General features: G+C 41.8%; 1 protein-coding gene across 1 annotated transcript in view; it reads right to left on the reverse strand.

The window, feature by feature from the left end:
- Nucleotides 1-21,921, reverse strand: part of lcor (ligand dependent nuclear receptor corepressor) — a 99,366-nt gene that overhangs the window by 37,701 nt on the left and 39,744 nt on the right. The window contains exon 2 of the mRNA XM_047577253.1: nucleotides 7,457-7,522. Coding sequence (XP_047433209.1) covers nucleotides 7,457-7,522 — 66 coding nt within the window. The remainder of the gene's footprint in view (nucleotides 1-7,456; nucleotides 7,523-21,921) is intronic.

Below are 21,921 nucleotides of genomic sequence, written 5' to 3' on the forward strand. Positions count from 1 at the left end.
CACCTTCCCAGCTGCTACAACAACTAGCCCCTCAAAATGCTTCGTCAGCCGTGACAGTGATGGAATGAACTCATGATCCTTCACCAGCGTTTAAACTGTGGAGATCCCGTCAACGCGCTTCCTCATATTTTCGCCCTTTTTAATTCAGGAAATTAATGCGGCGCATCTGAAGTTCTTAACGGGAGAACAAAGTCAGCGTTTCACTTCTACGACAACAGATTTGTTGTTTTGGCCGCGTTTTGCACGTCAGCTCATCTTATCACGATCTTGACATGTTAGAATAAATAGACGATGATATCTATAGACATGATGAGGCTAAAACTGTGTTAAAACCTGGTTAAAAACTTAATCAGCCAACTAATCAGTTGTTAATGAAAAAAGAATACAAACAAAAACAAATCCCTTTATAGAGGATAATCCAAAATATAGAAGGTATTCACGTGACGTCACAGCTAGCGAAGTCTCCATGGTTACGGCCACTGAGTGGTAAAAAGTGACAGATGAACACGGAGATTAGCAGCTTTAGTTTGAATCACAGGCTTTAACAGCGTCTAAATTGTAAAATGAATTAAAATGTTGATGTTGTTTTAAATGGGATATTTGTGATCACTCCTCGTCATCCTTTTAACGCTACAGTATCATCTGGCTAATGTTACTTCTCAGTAAAGCTCTTAGCATCTTTTATTTAGCTACATTTATCATAACTGAAATTGACTTAAACTAACTGAAACTCAGGCTAATCCACTTTTCCAAATCCACACTAGTTTGCATGGATCATTGTTGAGTCCAATTGTCCTTAATTTGATCTGATAATCCACATTTTCCCTGTCTCCCTGTATTTACTGATACATCTCACTGTGTTTTTGCCACTCAGGGGGCGTGGCCTCAGGCGGCAGTGATGTCGATCCACATCCTCTTAAGTAATTCTGTCTTGTCTTCAACTATTGCATTTTTATTTTTTACCCTAGCTCTTATTTCACCCTTTAAAATTGGGTTCAGTGATTTCGTGTTTCTCTTGATGTGAACTTGTTTGATGTCGTCATTTTCGAGGCACGTGACTTATAAAATAACTGGCGATGATGACTCACAGCGCACCCTTAGTTGCATCAGGCTCTCGCATACATTGGTTTTTAATGAGGTACCATGGGAACCATGTTTGTACTATCCCATCATTAAAAAAAAATAATAACCCAAATAGTTCACACAGCCTGTAAAGTATTTTGTAAAAGCTTTTTTGGGGGGAAGCATCATTAGACTCTTTACACTCAGCCAGGGTTTCGGTTTCCCTTACGATGTTAACACTACGGCAACCCGTCAGGGTCTAATTTACTGCACCTTATAGTCTGTCTCATAACAAATCGTAAACATTTTTGCACGTTTCAAACAAACTGCTCTGTACCAAATTTAACCTGAAGGAGAAAATGCCACGGGCAGCTTGTAGCATGTGAAGCTATTTGTGTTGTTCATGAATAAAAACTGACTTTTAAAATCCAGTGTTTTTTTAGACCACAGAGATTTTAAATTAATTAAAGCGTACGAATGTGCGAGGCCACCATTTTTCCTTTACCAAGTTACCCGATACCAAGTGATACCGAAACTAATATCACAATACCGATATCGATATCGACACTTTTAAACCTCTGCTTGTGTGTATGGAAATTGTGACTTTTACAAAGAACATTTGTGAATGTAATTATGAAAAATATATTCAATACCTCTGTATAAGATTTAAACAAGCTGCCAAATGTCAGACTTATCTTTAATCAGAGCAATTAAAGACAATCTGAGCAGATTAAAAGAAAAATCTCTCAAACACAAATAAAAGGAAGAACAGTCGCTCTGACTTCGATGTTTTTCTTTTTGGACCACACAGAATGGTCTTCAGGTTAGAACTTGACAGAACTTTGACAATAAAGGTCTCATTCTACATTCTCCATCACTTCCCATTTATATGTTCTTGTATGTTGACATGATCTACGTTTATATGTCAGTGATGGGCGATGTGATGTATTTTCATTATATATCTGGACGTTGCCTGCCTCTCTGAATTGAAGGACTTCCATCATAGAGGTCTGTCTCAGGAGTGGGGATGTTTAAGTATTCATATTTTTCTTGCAAAAGCCAACGTGGTGTCGATGTTTTGGTGTGAAGTAACAGTATCTCTGGATGGATACGTACGTCCCTAACACAGGGAGCAGATCAAGACCTGGAGGAAACGTGGACTCGTTTAACTTTATAAACACCAGCAATCAAAGTTACATTTAAAGTCAACTGTTCATTATAAATTAGATTCATTCGCTGATTTATTTAATCTGAGATACATTTGTCCATAGAATACCACGTCTCGGTAATTTAAAGACACAATAAATGGTTATTTTATTTAAAGCTAATCACGTAAGGTTTTAATAATATTTTTTTTACATAAAAAAATGTCTTACAAGACATGTTGCCCTTGACACCCTTTGGTGCAAATGCTCTGTGCTTTTATAAATGAAATAAACTTAGTGCTTAGTGACGTCGGACCAGGCAACGTCTCCAGTTCATATACAGGACTAACGAACTCTTCAGACGTGGTATTCAATGGACATTTCATATACTGTAAAAATAGAAAATAGTTTTTAATAGTTGGAATAACATCATAATACACACACACACACACAGAAAAAAAAAGGGTCTCATGAAATCTTGTGGGAAACACTGACAGCAGAATAAATCCATCAGATGACCGGGACTCTTGACTCCATCACATGATTGCGATGGGATGGATTACACAGGCCGAGGAAGTTATATAAAAGTCTGCTAATGGATTTTTAAAGTGTGCTGCGATGAACGGGGGGGAGGGCGGAAACCAAAAGCATCAAAAATATCCTAAATCTTTGCAGCATATGTCACACATCGTGAGTCAAATCACCACAGAGGATATTTACTAACCGACCACGCCCTCGTTGCTCGATTAAATTGCCTTTCGAAGACTTTTCGACATGCTGTCGTTTCCTCCTCACTGTGAGACGTGCACCTGACTCTCAGACTCCTGCAGTAATGAAGGGTCAGAGGTCAGCTGCACTTGAACCCTACACTTGTGCCTCTTACAATACCCCTGGAAAGGCAGCAATTACCTCCAGGCCCACTGCTGGCTTCACCCCCCTCCTCTCACAGCTGTCAATGTGTGTGCGTGTGTGTGCGCATAGGAGGAAGGTATCGACTGTGTCCATATGAAGCTTCAATTGTGTGTGTGTGTGTGTGTGTCCCTGCTCGGTGGTCACATAATTAATCAGCGCACAGTTTCCACAGCAGCCTGGTTTCCTAAACATCGTGTTCTCTGCGACGTGATGCACATCTGCACACATGTGAGTGCGTTCATGACAAAGAGAGACGGGAAATATCAGTGTGAACAGATTAAAAAAAAAAAGGTGACGTGATCGGTGAACAGGGGGCCGGACGTGGATTTTATTTAGAAATAGACTTCGACGCCACCCGCTCACTCGCGCGGTGAAGTCTCCATTTCCCCGTTTACTCGTTTGTTGTCTGTTCATTAGGGAGCGCAGCATCGCGGAGTCCGATATCAGTGTCTAATGCAAACCTCAGGACTGACTTAATCGTTTGTAATCTGCAGTTATCAGCCTTTAACAGCAGTGGAGAAGCTGCTTTCTGCCCCCCCCAGACAAGAGAAAAAGAAACTAAGGGACGCACAAAGGACTGAACCAAGTGACGCTCTATTCATGTGACCGTAAAAATTGTCATTTTACAATTTGCAGCCATATTATATGCTGACAGGAGGAAAACAATCCACAGGGCAAAGATTTGTCAAATTTAGTGATTTGTGAATCAGGTTTCACTGAAGAGCCGCTAAGAAAGAGCATTATATATACTGCCAGTCAAAAGTTTGGACACACCGTCTCGAATGAGAACACACGAACATATATATGTGTTTGTGTGTGTGTGTGTGTGTGTGTGTGTGTGTGTGTGTGTGTGTGTGTGTGTGAAGGAAAAATGATGCCGACGTGCCAGAAATATTCTAAAAATGCCCTAAGTTGGTGGGGGGATGGGTCACATGACTCCTGGACGCCATGTTGACCTTGTTTCTCAAAGAGAAAGAAGGAGGGAGGAAGGGAGGGAGGGAGAAAAGGGAGACACAGGGAGGGGGGAGGGAAAGAAATCTGGAAAGATCTGGGTGTTTAGGTGCTCTTCATTTGCTATATTCCCACGACATCCACATTTGAGCCGTGCCACTCGGATGAGGAAATCCCTTTGGTTTGGGAGATTCGGTGGATTCCTTCACTGTCTGCTGCCTAAATAACACATCCTCTAATTTCCCTGCAAAATGATTGGCACATAGATTAAATGGTACGGCTGGACGGTTCATTTTTTTTTTGTTTTTAATAATACTGGCATACAGGTGTATTTAATTGGACGGAAATGCCCGAAAAATTAAGCGGCAGAACAAGAAGACTTGTGCCAAAAAAACGGTGCCGTGACGTTTTTTTTTAGGTTGACCAGACGTCCCTGATTTCTGGGGACAGTCCCCGTCTTGGATGACCTGTCCCCCTGGCTAAAGCTGTCCCCAGTTTTAGCTCGTTATGAATGAGAAAAAAAAAAGTTGCGCGCAGACTACAGTTATTACGGTATCTGGTCGTAAATATGTCAAGATAAACAAAACTCTCTCTGTTTCTTTATTTCATCTTCATAACATTTAATTAACATTTAATTCTTTTACATGAACAACTCTCTTAACCTCCTGAGGTCCAGTTTTTGTTTGTACAGCACCGTTTTCGTGATCAACGCTTTTATTTATTTATTTTTTTATGTGATGTCACTGTTCTCTGACATCAGATTAGATTAGATTCAACTTAATTGTCATTGCATATAGTGCAGGTACGTACACCGCATCTAACCAGAGGTGCAACCAGCAAAAACTGGAATAATTTGCAGAGAACAAGCTACGATAGTGTATTAATAAGTTAGTATGTTGCAGTAAATAACTGATCTACAGTGTAAAAATACATTCTTAAGTTCATCTCAGATTAACTTGAGGCTTTTGCAATCTTTTGTATAAAGACCACAACTAAGCCAGGAAACATGTAGAGAAAAGGCTGTAGAGATTATTTCATTTTTAAAACATACATCTTACGTCTTACGTAAAATACAGAATGTTAAATTCATACGTGGTCACTGTGTGAACTTCTAGTTCTCAGTAAGACTTGGTTAAAAGAAATAGTCCACAGTTAGGTCACAAACTGCAGAGAAATAACGACCAGAAGCAAAATATCGGCATTTTTTTTACTGTGGATATTTTGCTACTAATGTGATATGAACTTAAAAGAAAAAGACACATCTAGGTTAGCACACGTCCCTCGAGGGAGCTCACTCCATTCATGCTTGCCACATAATTCTACCACATGATGAGTACATGGTTTTAGAGCCTGGGCCTTAAGGATGACCTCCCACCATGGACAAGTTCGACGTCTGTGCACTTCTAAAGGTTTTTGGACCAACCCGTCAACATAAATCGTCCTTCTCAATGCACCCACATAAGATTCTCTAAGAAGCAGCAGGACAAGCCAACAGCATAATGCTTCCACCACTCTGCTTGACTGTGGGAACATATATGTTTTTTGGCTTCTCTAAACAAAACCAATGAGCAATCCCAAGAGAAAGACTTCTAAAACTCATGTCCTTGGGCAAAATGATTAAGGAAAACTTAAGCAGGCTTTGACTCTGTAACAACACCACCCAAACACTAGTTGGCGCTGTGTCAGTGCCAGTCTGGTTGGTTTTTGCTTCCTGTTTCACTTTCAACAATGGCTATCACCGAAATTTAGACAAATAAGACAAATCACACATGTTTATATCTCTGAACCTCCTCGGTTATCCTTTCCTCAATGATCCAAAACCGGAAATACTAGCTCTTGTGGTCTTGGGCCGCCGTGACCACAGCTGCATTTCTAAGGAGGTCAGCGTAAGGTCTGAGCTGATGCTGTAGCTACGGCGTCAAATTGACACAGAAGTCTAAACCGCCTGGAAGTCTAGATATTTCACACGGGGGTAGTTTCCTTACAGAATATGTCGCCTTAGGCCTTAGTCGCACAAGACTAGTTTTACCTGGGGACCTCTGGTAATTTGTAATATAATAAGAATTTGGAGGTCGTCTGGGATTTTTAATCTCGTGTGAATCGGCTTTGTCCGTAATTTGTAAAGTAAAAATTATTACCTACTCTATTTCCCCCCTAACACAGATGTCCTGGGATAAAACTAATCTGGCCTTATTATCAGAATCCAAATTTACACAGTAACTAAGGTCGTCTAAATGTAGACCATAGGTTTTCAAGACCTTTGGTTGATTGAACATTTTTCATACATTATTTTTTAATTTCCCCCCACAAATTTAAATGTCTTTAAAAATTGGAGGCAGAAGACGTTATCTTTCAGTCAGCACTTCGCTCCCATCAGCCAACTGCTGAAGTGAGTTTTATATGGAGCACATATAGTAGGAAGGGGGTCCCTATTCAATCTCTCATCAGTTTGGGGTCCTCGGTCTGAAAGAGCTGCAGACCCGTGGTGTTGAAATATAAAATGTATAATAATATTCACATGACGTCCCCAGGTAAAACTAATCCCGTGCGAATTAGACTTTGTACTGCAATGAAATAATGAAATTACTGGAAGTGGCTCCATAGCTGTCTCGCTTTAAGATTAAAAAAAAAAAAAAAAATGTATATATACGTCCTTGTTTAAAAGGTCTTGAACAACTTCTTTCACTTGTGACTCGAAGAAATTACTTGCCAGAGACAAAAGTGTACAGAGTTCAGTGCTGACTGAAGGAGTCATTCAAGTCACAAATGTAGTTTGAAAGAAAGTTAAATTTGCTACATTTTTCATCCAGAGAATTTACGTTGTAACACAACAAATATCCAGCAATAATTTCATTCCATAATGTACAAAATGAGGAACTTATTCACCGAGATATGTTTTACATTGTAAAGCTTTGTGAACTTTTACACCCAACCAGTTTTTTTTTTAGTAATTCAGAATCACTTTGTGTAGAAGAAAATGTAAGAATGGTATATATTAATAAAAAAAAGATGTTTCGCCACGTTCTTCAGAGAGACTTTTTATATTCAGGGGTTTTATGAGGAAGGAATCTGCAGGAAAATACCCTTATGCGTAGCTAGGTTAGCGGTTGTTGCAGTCATTGTGTGCGAGATGTGAGCTGCATTTACTGAACAACTATAGAACAACTATTAATTAACAACTACTAATTCCAGTCCTTCTAAACTACACTGTTGCCAATAAATAAATTAAAATGTTTCATCTTATTCAGCTTCAGTTTCACTACTGTTTTTATTAAATAAATAAATAAAAAATGGGAGAAAGAAAATACAGTAATTTGCATTTCAGTCATTTCACGGCAGTAATTGAGACTGCGTGTTTGATTGTTTGTGCGTCTGTGGGTGTTTACCTTGGAAAAGAGTGATATCTTTGACTAGTCCCGGCCCAAACAAGCCTTCCAAGATGCTCTCAAAGCCTGCGAAGGAAAAGACAGAACGAGTGACGTTAACGCCCGCTGACATGTTTACCGTCAAAGCAACAAATTACAGCAACTACATCACCGTCAGGCGCGAGAAAAAAATAGCTACGGCGTTGTGTTTACAACACAGTATTTACACAAGAAACATGTTTTAAACCCTTTTTTTTTTTTTTTTGGGAGTTTTGAAGGTTTTTTTTTTCCATAGGACATATTCATGACAAAAAAGGCTTCAAAAAGGCTTAGTTTTAAATTATGTGGCAAATTAATAGATGGAAAACTGATAGCAATCAAAATACACATATTCAGACAGCGGCAGGGAAGGTTATCATCGACGCACAATCGGGGTGAGAGCACAAAATAAATAATAATAAAAAAAAATTTAAAAAGGCTTTTGGGTTACACTCACAAACAGAGTCACACCAAAAATCAACAATAGATAAGGCCCATTATGCCGACACACACACACACACACATTATATATACACAAAGGACTCGCGCACACACACACAGATCTTTCTTCCCACCTCTTAAAGCAAATGAGCGCTTTACTTCTAATACACCAAGCTAATGTCACTCACTTTTTTATTAACTGTAAATACCCTGGATCTGCTGTTGCCTGGCAACTGCATACAGAGAAACATAAATACATATTGTAATTTTCAACCTGACCCTCCCTCCCTCCCCCCACTTTTATTTCTCCTTTTTCCTGCAACCCCCCACTCCATCCTCCACTAAATGGAAATGGAGGCAGACGGAGAGTAACGGAGACAAAGACGTGTACATGCCCGCGTGAATGTGTCTGCATTCTGAGCGGAGAATGGAGAGGTTAGCGGAGCACGTATATACACTCACGCTGCAGCGTGTGCCCACCACACGGTTCAAGTGCAGCCACTTCTCCTGGAGCTGAGGGAATGTCTGAGGCCACGCATTTTTTTTTTCCTTTTTCTTTATTATTATTATTATTATTATTGAGTGAAATAAATGAGATTGATAAACCGCGACCTGAATGAAAATGTGTTTCTCTTATGAAATTATCGCGGGCTGCGAGGAACGAGGTCAAAGGTTCGAGCACCACAGTCGTGTTTTCACAAGTTCCCGTCCAATGACTAGTTACGAAAGAAAACCTATTTGGTTTGAATCGGTTTTAAATGCCACTATTAATTGGTTTTGCCGTATTGACATCAGGTTAGTTATAAGACGATGGCACACGTTTTGATTCTATGTTTGAAGGATAGACCGCATAATGACGGACGACGGAACTGCTCTTAAAAAGTGAAGCTAAAGCGAGTGGAGCTCCCCCTGGTGTCTGGCTGCAGTATAGATCATAAGCTCCGCCCCCTCCATGTTAGTGACTTAGTCCGAGCTGAAAATAGAAATTTTTAGGGATGGTTTCTGTCATTTTATGTTGTTAATACTGATGCACACATGCATGATAAATTTCATTTTAGTTTGTTGTTTGACTCCATAGAAACAGGATGTGACATAATTTGGAGTTGTAAAAAAACATTAAAAACAAGTACAGTGTCTAATCCAACATTTCCTTGTGGCTGGTGGAGGTAGAGGAAAGTGTAGTATTCATTAAACTTAAACAGGAAATGGAAGTGCAAGCGTGGTTGAGTTAGCGATATCAAGGCTCAGAACTCGGACCCTAATGACCAGACTCTGGCTCCAAACTCTCAAGATGCCGCCGCTCTTATATTAGTATAATCTTATTAAAATAGCATCAGTTTGGTCACTGCAACGAAGTTGGGACGTGTAGTCCATATTTATATACAGTCTATGGCTTAAAGCAGTGACTATGAGGTTACAATGCTGTCAGCTTTAATCTGTTTCTGGACAGAGATGCTTTTAAAAACTTTGGTCCTTAGCCTTAAAACATATGGTTATGTGACTGACGATACAACCAAACGTACCTAAACACTTGGGCATATGTATGAGCTGCAGTTACTACAGTCTTTACCTAAGATGGACAGATGCAAATATAATGAAATCCTACGTTTCATTAGTATGAAAATGAGTTCTGGTTCAAATCAACAGGCAGGTTTAAATGCAGAAAGGTTTGTGTCAGACAGACAGAGGGAGAGGATCCTCACTGCCAGTCCTTTAGAGCGTCAGCTCGTCTTCGCTCGGGAACAAATAAAAGCTGTGATATCCGTTAAAATCCAGCAGGGAGGAGATCTAAGTGCTGCAGAAAAACAAAGAAAAAGAAAACGCAGGAGGACAGACAACATCCCACGTTTAAAGCGTGGAATCGGAGCCTAATGTACAGCCAGGCTGGAGCAGCGCCCCGCTGCTACGTCAGCTGGTTCAACGGACGTTTACGTCCACATCTCCTCCCTTTTCTGCGATTTCAGTAAAATAAACTGTTGAGCAGCATTTATGAACTCCAGCTCCAGCACGATCCACTCAGCTTCAGCCACTGTAGACTGAAATATACAAAGAAAAATCTCACAAACCTCTAGCAAGAGCAGGCATAACATTATGACCACCTGTGTAGGTCTCCCTTTTGCCTCCAAAACAGCTGTGACTCATCAGAGGATGGACATGGATGTTGTTAGTGGGGGGCCCTTTGGGTCCTAAGGGTCGAGGGGAAGGGCCTTGGGGTGAGGGTGTCTGGTCTGGTCTAGGTGGGTGCTACATGTCTAAGTAACATCCACACGAATGAATGTCAGGTCCAAAAGTTCCCCAGAATAAATGTCATTCACTTCTCTTGTCAGTGGTCATAATATTGTGGCTGATCAGTGTATATGTAGTGCTTTTTTGGGCTCGATGAACGTGTGAACCACGGTTTATGTGAATTATGTCACTTGAATCCTTCAAGTTACAGATGAAATTAAAAAAAAAATGCATCTCTTAATTAACGGCCTCGCGTTTCTGACGTACAGTCGCTCCCTCGCTTTCCTGACTCCTCAAAAACTACCACACGCTCACACATCAAGTTCCCTTAAACCTGCACATGCAAAATTCATGCGGCCTACAAAGGCAGCTTTGATAACAAAAAAAATGAGGCTTCAAAGACTTTTCAAAAGCTTCAACTCCCTCCACCACCACCCACCACCCCACTTCTCCGGCTGCCAATGTGCGGAGAAATACCGCTCTCCTTTTAAGTCGGAAGGGAAAATAATTAGGGGTGCAGCTCTGCAGCGTGAGAGAGATCGGGGCTGAAGAGTCAAAGGTACAGGGAGCCCCGGTGTCGCACCGTAAAACAGTGGCCAATGTTCATGCTTAGAAAGAAACTGTCGCAAATGCGTCTCCAGCCGTGACCCACGTGTACGATGACAATCCCCCCCCCACCCACTGGAAGGCCAGAGCTGCGATTGGCTGGATGAGATAACGGTGACAAAGTCTCTCGAGCCACGGGCAAAAAGCTCCACAAATGTAGGTCAGTTAGTGAACACACACTCAGGGCCCAAAAGCATTCACACATGACAAGTTAGAGAGGGAGAGACCACACACACACACACACACACACACACACACACACACACATATACATATATAAATCTATATATCAGGGCATCTGGGATTCTGTCCATGCGTTATGCAAAAATGCTTGTGAATATAGGATCTTTCTCCACACACAGAAGACAAAGAGATTCGTTCCCTGAATCTCTGAAACCTCCATTGTGTCACCTCATTGCTCTTCACGGGGTCCAGCGGCGCAGGCGAAGAGCAGCGTGACACAAACTTAAGAGATTCACACACACACACAGATGCATGCGCGGAGGAAATCACAAGACGCGCAGCTAATCCACATGCACCGACGTGCTAACTTGAGTTAAATAAAACCTTAAATGAAAAAATAAAAAATCTGCTGCAGATGAAGGATAAAAGCAAGAAAAAACAGGTGGATTATGCAAACACTGCACGTTGTTCATATTGGAACTGGTTATATTCATTTCAAGGATAAATTGAGGAAAACCAGCACAAATCTGGATTCAGAACTCTTGTAGCTTTTGTCTAACATCCACCTCCTTCATCGAAAAAAACAAAAACAAAAAACAAGTGATGCAAAGTAGTTACGTGCAGAGCGATACTGAAATATCGATACTTCCGATACCAGGTCTTTATGCTCGATTCACTATATCGATACTTTCGATACTTCAGTATTTGGAGGTAATGTAGGAACACAGCGGAAAGTAACTAAACTATTGAGTCGTGGCAACACAACAAACCTTGTGAGATACCACAACACAGCACACATTTATGATGAGGAGGACGGAACAGAGTCGCAATTAAGATACAAGTTTTCATTTTATGGTAGTTCTTAATAGTTAAACAGTCATTTATTTTAATGGTCTATTATTTTTCTTCTTTTTAAATGTTTCAAACACCATTTTCACATATTTTGTATGATTGTGTCCTCTGTTTTTCTGTTGTTGTATTAGCTCGTCTATACAGTAAAAGAGGCCATTACCTCAATATATTTCAGAGTTTAAAATAAATAAGTAAATTACTGTTATGCCTTTTATTCTTTATGAAGTCACGATTTGAAATACACTACTTTTTTTTTTTTTTAAGGTTTACCAGACACATCGGTATCGGCAATATCAGCCTGAATTTTAATCAGTATCGTATCAGAGTGTAAATCTGTGGTGGTTCATACTTCAGCGTCCGGACCTTACGCGGACCCCTGACGTCGCAGCGTGACGTGCACGTAGCGTGTTTCCGCTTTAGTATTTCCCGTTGCTTGTCCATTTCCACAATTTTTGAAGTCATTGTTTTGGATCATTACAGGTCGGACACGTCGAGGAAAAGTTAACTGAGGAGGTTCGGCCCCGAAAATTTACCACGGCCCGCTTGAAGGCACGGGTGCTTTGAAATTAAGTCAACTTTTCCTCGTGGAATAACAGAGTTTGGGCTGTTGACAATACATATGGGTTAATGTAAGTACATTTATACACTGTAAAGCCTGCTATGGATTGTAAAGAAAATAACACCACTATAGCCAACACACAAAACATAATAGATCAAAAGAAATCTTGTTCGCACACGAGCGCAGGCTTGCGAGCATAAATTGCTGCTTTGATAACGAACGGACGAAGCGTTCATGAGTTCTATTCTCATTCAGCCGTTTGACTGTGGAATTGATTCAGAAATGACGGGGAAAAGCTCGGTTAATCTGCCTCAGAGTGAACGCGGCATCAGGGAAATTCAGCGAGGGAAACATTAAAGTGCTTTTGCACTGGGAGTGTTTTTTTTTTTTCTTTGCGTTGGTCTGTTGAGAGCAACCGAGCTGCTCAAAAATTTATTCGGGATATGCTTGTCAAAACACACTCTACAAACACACACGCTTGCTTGCATATGCGCACATGCACGGGCGAGCGACCGAAGGAAGAGCGTCTCTCCCTCTCTCTGATTTCCACGGAAAGGGGGAAGTGGCGCAATCAATCCGAGAGCGGACGGGGAGGGGAGAGGATGCACACGCAGAGACACCGGCGTTTGGCTTTCTTGTGACCGCTGCATGCTAGGCTATATATAGTGCTGCATAAGCATTAATAATTTAGCACGACCAAATCTTCTAGAACGGGGCCTGGTCCTGATCAAATCAATATCTAATTAACCCCAGCGAGGGTACGTAGCTGAGGAAGCCCAGGCTTATGGTTTCTCTCAGAACTAGTTATTAATAAGTCTGACCACAGGACTAGAAATCTTCCAAACATTGGTGGGTGGAGTGAAAGACGGTGATTAGAATAAGTAAACTGGATTTGTACGCCTACTTGCGGAGACCCTTCATGGGAAGTTGGAAAGGTTTACCAATCCAACATGGATTGGACAGCACAGATATGAAACACAAATTTGTTTTACAAGCGACCCTAGTCCCTAGTCCCTAGTCCCTACCACGGACGAAATCTCTTAGTTGGTGAGAATATTGTGTAGATCTCCAAAACAGTTGTGACTCATCAGAGAATGGACGTGTTCCCTTCTGAGGGCGTCCTGTGGTGTCTGGTAACAGGATGTTGTTGGCCTAGTGGGTTTGGAGGACAGGTCAACACCTTGTGATGTTCCTCATGTTTTTTTTGAGTTCAAGTTTCCCAGCAGAACATTGAATTATCACATGACGGTTTAAATGTCACACGTACTTCCCCCCGTCCGTGGTTATAATGTTGTGGCTGATCGATGGCCAATAAATGATAGGCGACCAAGTCAGTAGGACGCACGAGCTACTAACGACGACGCAAACATGAGACAAATCTACGATTAAGACGGACGAGGCCTGGAAATAAAACCTGGACTCTCTGATCACCGTGATCTTCGATCTCCGAACAACGACGGCTCTAATTAGCCGCGGCGCTTTCCACGGAGACGACGCGGTGTTTGCGGGGGTAAAAATAACATTATTCTCAGAAAGGCTTCGCCCCTTCGACCTCCGGATTACAACCTCCACGCAGCAAAAAAACAAAAAAACACGTAATCCACTCTGGTGACAATGAGGCACGGTGAGGGCCGGGGGGGTTTGAGGGGCAACCTGGATTTGAAATGACACGAGGGCGTCACATGACGAGTCGGTAACCACAAACGCTACAAACTGAAATTTTCTGGGAGACTAATCTATTTTTTCCACACATGCTTCACATTTAGTGTGATTTGTTTTGGATTCACTATCCAACGTGACTAATGTGGTGATAAGTAGAGAATGACACATATTGCGGTTGATCCCCGTTGTGCCTGACGACGACCATTTGCGCGATCTTTGTGTCACGGCGGCAGACAACCAAAGGCGCATGGAACATAACCGATGCAGTGTGTGTTCATCAGGCCCTAAAAGAACTACAAAGCTTCACATACGCTGATCAGCCACAACATTATGACCGCCGACAGGACAAGTAAAGAACATTCATTACCTAGTAATGGACCACCCACCTAGACCAGACCAGACAACCCTAACCACATAGCAATGACACAGACACACACACACAAAAACAGCACAAGGTGTTGACCTGGCCTCCAAATTCACAAATTCAAGAATCTATGGGATGATCCACAGAGGCCCCTCCCCCTCAAAGACCCCGACTAACGAGATTTTGTAGCCAGGAACCACAGGACACCCTCAGAAGGCCCGTTCAGGATTCAAGACTCAAGAGTTTTTATTGTCATTATGAGAACATAACTGTTTTGGACCTACACAATATTAGTAACTTGGTTTTAACGCTGTGGCTGATCGATGTACGTAAAAAAAATAAATAAAATGTTGCTAGTATGTACTTTGCTCTATGCAGTATATTCAGTACGTTACATGTTTACTCATAACATCGAGACAGGTTCCTGCTGCAGACTTTTGGCCTTGGTGAAAATAATAAAAAAAAATATATATTGATTTCTAAAAGCTTCCTTCTCGTCTTTATGTGACTTTCTTTTCCCCATGCATTTCACGTCAATGCTCTCATGTCGTCCCAAGGACCAAGGCCGTCTGGTTTGACTGACTGACTGACTGACTGACTGACTGACTGACTGAATGCCGAGCTGAAATAAAATTCAGTCTGACCTTGCCTGGGAGCCTCAATGGAGATCGAGAGTCTGTTTTCAAGGCTGCAGAGGGCAACGCGAGCTTTAATGAGGCGCTTTAGTCGGGAAATTACAGAATTCACTTTCAAAAACTGTAACCTTGGTGTCAGTATCGCCGCTGTGAGCATGTCTGACAGTTCACCGGATGTGTTGGTGTTCTCGAACTGTCTCATGTGTTTGACTATTTATCATGTGGGCAGGCCTTTTGGATTAGTTAATTTGGGGAAATGAGATAAAAATACTTTTGGTAGTGGTAGTTTGAAAAAATTCCCACAGCTGGTTTCACCATATTCTCCACCACACTCCGAGTGTCCTACTGTAGGCTACTCCAAAGCTACTGTTAACACCAGCCCTTGAATGTGGCCACAGACACCGCATTTAAAACAAAACAGACATTTACTGCTTTTCTGCAGAGGCTGAGAAAGTTGTGTAGTGTGTCCCGACTTGTTTTCATTTCCGGCCCTTGAATTCATAGCGCACGGTCAGTTTGAGAATAAAGAAGCCCGACTAATGGTGCAAACGCAAACACAACTTTAAGAACATAAATTCCTACTTCCGCAGTTTTTCGGCATTTTTTTTTTTAGCTGTCTACATACATTGTTTCTAACGTGTGAATCATACTCCTGCATCAATACGACGCTGACTGTACGTAGACGCTAACCCCGCAGCCTGACGTGCACCTGCTCTAAAATGTAACGGCATGTTATGACGACACAGACCACAAGAACTGTGATTGGTCCGCTTGGTAGCAGCGTGTCTCTGCTTTAGTATTTCTGGCCGTTTCTCCACCTCCGTGATTTTCTAATTGTTCGTTTTGGATCAGTAAAGATGGAACACATCGAGGAGAGGTTAACTCAGGAGGTTAAATTTGTACGAGCCGCCTTGGGCAAAAATTTGGCAAAAGTTTCAGTCGCCATTCTTGAACGTGTCGATGCCTGTGTGGCGTATAAATGGCACACAAGTATAAATGGCTCGTCTAGGCTACGTGCGTAGGTCACGGTATCTGCCTCCGCCGGTACTTTAAATGAACCCTAAACCGGGAATAATTATGCCTTATAGAGCTGCACGGTAATGGAAGAAATGTGAATGGCAATTTGTTTGCTTAGAATTGAGATCGTGATTCTTTGGCACAATTTTTTTTTACAGAATGTTTATTGCCACTACCACCTTCGCCAACCATGTAACTCTTTTTACCGCTGACTTCTCTTTGCTTCTCTTCCTCACTGTTTCCTCACACTCAGCTGCAGCTCGGCTTCCTCCAGTGACGGAATCAGGTGCTGTAAAGGTGCTTTACCATAGGTCGAAGGAGGAGTCAGCGGCGGTGCTGCATTTAGGGGCGCTTGAAAAAAAGTTGTGAAGAAATGAGAGCATTCGTTTGTGATGCCGCTCCTGAAATAAATTGCTTAAGAATCGTTGTGTTTTGAAATGAGATGACGTGTATGTGTGAATCGAGATTGTGTTTTTTTTAAACGATTTTTCGTGCAGCCCTTATGTTGGTTCGTTTGGTTCTGTACGTAAAGCTTTGACCAGTCACACTATTACCCGTAAGGCTTTGGCAATGGTTTGATCGAAATAGAAGTTTGTGCAACATGTAAAAAATCCCAAACTAGCTGCGTTCCCATTACAGTTTTTCACAAAATAAAAGCGAAATTTCTGAATTTTGAGTGTTTACATTGAAAAGTGTTTTGCGAATGAATCTCGTCTCGCGCCATCCCATAATTCTCTTAAATTCCCGACTTCATGTACTGAACTCAATGACTGGTCTCAAGACCCTCTGCGTCATCTCCAGTGATGCCGGTGACGTAAAAGTAAAAAAAAAAGGGTTTCCGTTGCACTTTAGCGATAAAATTTCATATGAACACGTCTGAAAAACCACCTCATGCGAGCGTAAAAGCTTTAGACATTTTAGAGGTTTTTTGAAATGTTTCCATCACCAGTTTTTTGTTGTGATATTTGAGATTTGTGGATTTCTAGGGGGAATGGAAATGCAGCAACTGTTACTGTTACTTTTCCAAAATTTGGTTTAAACAGAGCACTACACATCTTTCTTTTAAAAATAAATACTAAATAAATAATAAAAATACAAAGAAGTGCAGAACAGAGATAGAGAGCAGTGATCCACAAACATCACAGCACAGGAAAGATCAACCAAATCCTTTTTTCTCTGCAGGAAAACAAACTTCAGTGGAACAGTTGAACCGTTTTTGTGTGTCTGCGCGAGAACAAATATAAATATAAAAGCTTGTTTACGAAGAGTCACAACCACCTCTGGCACCGTACGTGAAGCGTGTGTATGTGTGTCCATATACATATATATTATATATATAATATATATATATATATATGTGCAGATAAGTGTGTTTGCCTGTGTGTGGGTGTGTGTCCTAGAGACTGAAGGGAAAAATGAACAAAGCAAATATGTGAATAATTGGACAAAGGCATGGCAAAAACACAGGGACTCAAACAGGCTGCAGGAAACCCACAAATAACAAGGAAACGCACAACCCAAACACGGCGTGTCGCTTCGATTTTCAATCCGACGGCCTCTCTCTGCGAACCAAATCCCTAATCTCATCTCATCTGTGTTTTCTCTGAAGTATCCGGTGATGGGCTCAAAGGTGGCTGGTGTTCATGCCGGCAGTTATTTCTGTGACCATGTGCACACGCTCACCTAATGCTGCAAAAAGACACTGTATAATAGCAATCACGACTGGGTGGTATCTTCTGGTAAGAAGAATGCATGCCAGCACAGCATGTAGCAGCCTGTTAGCTTTGTAGGTTTATATATATATTTATATATATATAATTTCAGCATCTGCCTGTTGTGGCTCGGGGAAAGACGTGGGTTGAGGAAGGAACGGCTGGATAGCGTGCCAATGACCAATGTCATCCCCGCTCCCAAAGTGCAGGCAAATACCGTCCGCACAGAATGACTCTGAAAATGCAAACAATTTGTGGAGGCAAATTTGGGTTCCGATTTCCCCCATCGTGCACCGGGATCTGACCGGATGGGCGTGGGTTAGGGCGGCTCGAAATCCACGCTGCCTTTTCTTTTCTGTACCTCTTTGCTCATTTGTGCAGCCAGGCAAATTTCTCAGTGGGAGGAGAGAGAGAGAGGGAGAGAGAGAGACAGAAAAAAAAAAGAATCATTACTCGTCTAACTATCTAATTATTTCATTATGTGGTGGAGAGCAGGAAGGAGGACGAAGATGGGTCTCTGTATTTCCTTTCACCCTTTGTGCTCGATCCTGGAGACGGCACCTGCACATATTTAATGTTACCTCTCAGCTCAGTTCTAGCTGCGCTGCACAGAATTTGAAGCCACTTACTTCCTCTTATTAATTTTTTAATTTTTAAACACAAACGCAGTTCATCCCCTTTTGTTTTTGCATGTTCTCTCTGTCTATGTCTCTTTCGACACCCTGTTAGGTTGAGAAGAAAGGGAGGAGGAGGAGGAGGCGCAGGCGTACGGAAGTGCTAACAAGAAGCTAATTGAAAACAATTAAAGGAGAGATGGGGGAGTTTATGCGTTTGTGCAAATGATGGAGCGTGAGGGCGGGTGGGTACTAGAGAATGGGAGCGGCACTTTGTGTATTCTTTTTATTTTCTGCCAATTATGTTGACTGATAAAGTGGTGGAGGTGCGATGGAGCAAAGACTGGCAAATAAGCACAAGACTGAGTTGGATTAGGAAAGTGTTCCTCTCTTTATTCTTCATGCAATCTGCACACGGACATAAACTCAAAGTTTCTTCATCTTTGACTGATTTAAATCCACTGTGAAGACAAAGGTCACAGGGCGTTAACTAATTTGTTTGTCATTTATTACACTTAAACTAGGGATGGGTGGTTCATACGGAATACTGGTAATATTTTTTTATTATGATATGAATTTTTAATATACCAGCATACTGGTGTTTTCAGATTACACAGCGCTTGGAACGCTGCACCGCGAGACACTGTTTCAGACCGGACCATTTTCAATGAAGCGCTTCCAACTGCGTCACTGTGAGGCGTGGTGAAGATGAATGGTTCAAAAAAAAACATTTTTTAGGGTGACCAGACGTCCCTGATTTCTGGGGACAGTCTCCGTTTTGGATGACCTGTCCCAAAAATGTCCCCAATTTTAGCTTTTTATGAATGACAAAAAATGTTGCACGTGGCCTACAGTTATTACAGTGGCCGGTGACACTGCTATTGACATTACAGACATTACAGACAGACAAAGGAACTACAAGAACTTTTTGGCAGATTTAACCCACGATTCCCAGGTGGGCGAAGTCAAAAATCTGTTAGGTAGCGTGACTGATGCCAACGTGTATGAATAGTTCATGAGCCAATGACAAAAAGAAAGGGAGAGGGTGAGACACAGGAAATAGCATCAGAAGACAACGGGAAGTAGCGGGAATATCAACAAAACGACAACTACAGTGCCAAAAAAGTAAACCTGGACTACAGAAATACAGTCTATATGAAATACAGTCTACATGGTGTTGGTCGCAAGGCAAACCACAACTTGAGAGTTTAGTTGACAAATCATCGTCTGTGATCCTTCACCATGTGCAGCCTTTAACCCTTTAAGCCCTAAACATCCACCTGTGGATTAAAAAAAATTATTATATTTATATATTATAAATATTTTAATTACCATAGCTGCTGTTGGCTGCAGGTTGGGGAGCTATGGAAGACCGGGGAGAATCAGGGATAGAGAGTTACTTGGAGGAATTTGTTGGTAAAAACAAAGTTAGTTATACCCTAAAGCGAAACTTCCCAGTGTTCAGCCATGCTTTGAATTTTGTCAATAGCACAAACCACTGAGGTACGGTAATGGATCGCAGACGATCACCCAGTTTTAAAGGGTTACTTGTGTGATTCACAAAGATCTGCTGAAGCCAGTCTGTTTGTGTGTACTCCTAGTCTTTTCAAAATAAATAAAAAAAACAAAAAACACAACTAATGGTGCATATCGTGTCCCTGAGTTTGAAGGTTGCAAGGTGAGATTTTATTCTGTTCAGAAAACCATCTGCCCATCAATCTAGGAAGGGTGCCTGTACCTTTAAAAATCGTTACCTTACAATAATTCAAATTATTTTAGTCATTTTAGTTCCTAAACTGGGAGCGTTTATCCGTCATGTTGGTTTGAGTGAACACGGGTCACCTATGAACCAATGGGACTACCTTAGACTTACATAAATATAACATTGAAACCATGCTGTATCAATTACTCCCTGAATACGAACTATTCACACACACAGGTGTGAATCCACCTCCGACGGCCTGTGGAGCTGTTACCTCTCAGTCCCTGCTATTCTTATTTACTACGTTATACATTATTACGGTATTTCCGCGGTCTTGCTGCGGGAAGCACAGCTAAATAATTAAATGTGACCAGCTCGACTGCGCGGGCTGTAAAATGGGTCAGCGTCCATTTACCGTGGCTCCTCGTAGGGCAACAACGCGCAACGACCGTACGCGACACACGGCCAGCGTCAACACAGTAGATTAAACTATGACGCGGATCCTTCGTCCTGTAAAGAAAAAAGTCAATAAATTATAATTAATTTCTGAAGAGATTTCAGAGCTTCGGGAACGCACGCACCCATCTCCCGCTCCCCATTAAAAAGACAAGAGTTTCTCATTTCTATGGCCAATGCACATTCCTCCTCTCGTTCCACTACAAGGTCACGAAAAGAAGAAAATAAATGAAAGTCAACAAGAAAGTTAAACGAGAAATGCATGAAGAACCAAGCAAAACTTTTCATGCTTTTCGCTCGCGCTTTAAATTCTTTTCAAATTATTCAAAGCAAAAATTTAATTTTCACCTTCAGGCTTGCGGCGGTTGGGGGGTTGAGCTGTTGAGACCTTGCCTTTAATATATCATCTCGCTTTGCTGTGGCTTCACAATGGGAACTCAAAATCATTTCTGAAAAGGCAGCGATTCGCAATTCACTGGAGACGAAGGCCTTTCAGGATGAAGAGCTCGACATATCTGACAAACTGACATGTCCCGGCCTTGAATTCCTTTCACGTTTGTTTTTGTTTAGCTTTTTTGGGCTGACGCTCTCCTCCACCAACCTCCTGCCGACCACAAACAAACACTAAATCGTGATCCGCCTACCTCCTCATTCACACGCCGACATGAACTGACAACTGTCTCTTTTTGGATACCAGAGGACCAATGCACACAAAGGTGACGCAACTTCTTACTTCGAGCCTCCAATGCCTCAAATTCTCCACGGAAGGAGAAAGACTTATGATTTATCACGGGGCAACGGAGACAGAGAGCCGGCGAGATCACGGACTACATCTCTCAGGAGTTGGCATAGCAACCGCCGAAGACCAGCCTCAATCGAATTTTTAAGCCGAGCAACAATTATGGTTTGTGTAATCCGCTTTAATTAACGACGATTAGCCCTGGTACATAATTGTTTAGATGGAGCAGCAAAATCCAGAGAGCAGCAAAGAGGAAACAGAGTCACGTCCGCTCAGATCAGAGGCCAATGCCCGACCTCTTTATCCAGGCAGGCTACATTTTAGATGTCTGGTTTCTGAAACATTTCTTCAGGTAACTGGAATTTACTTTCCGAGGTGGTAATTCTGCCTTGCCTTGCAGCAGCGTCGTGCTGTATTGCCGTGTGTGTCAGGCTTGTGTATCAGTATATTCAGTATGTCCAATAAAGTGTCAGGGAAGACTTGACACCTCTGATTACACGGTGCATCGTGGCGATCATGACGTGAACTCTGAAGTGGAGGAAAATAAATGAGCTATGTGTCTCCTTTTTGACCGCCTCCTGCCTGTAAATTGGTGAAACATCAGACTTCAGGTGGTCTTATCATCCTTCACACTGGTTCTTGATTTGGGTTCACCGCACTTTGGTTTGATCTAAACACG

The sequence above is a fragment of the Mugil cephalus genome, chromosome 2 (genome assembly GCF_022458985.1).
Source record: "Mugil cephalus isolate CIBA_MC_2020 chromosome 2, CIBA_Mcephalus_1.1, whole genome shotgun sequence".
NCBI classification, from domain to species: domain Eukaryota; kingdom Metazoa; phylum Chordata; class Actinopteri; order Mugiliformes; family Mugilidae; genus Mugil; species Mugil cephalus.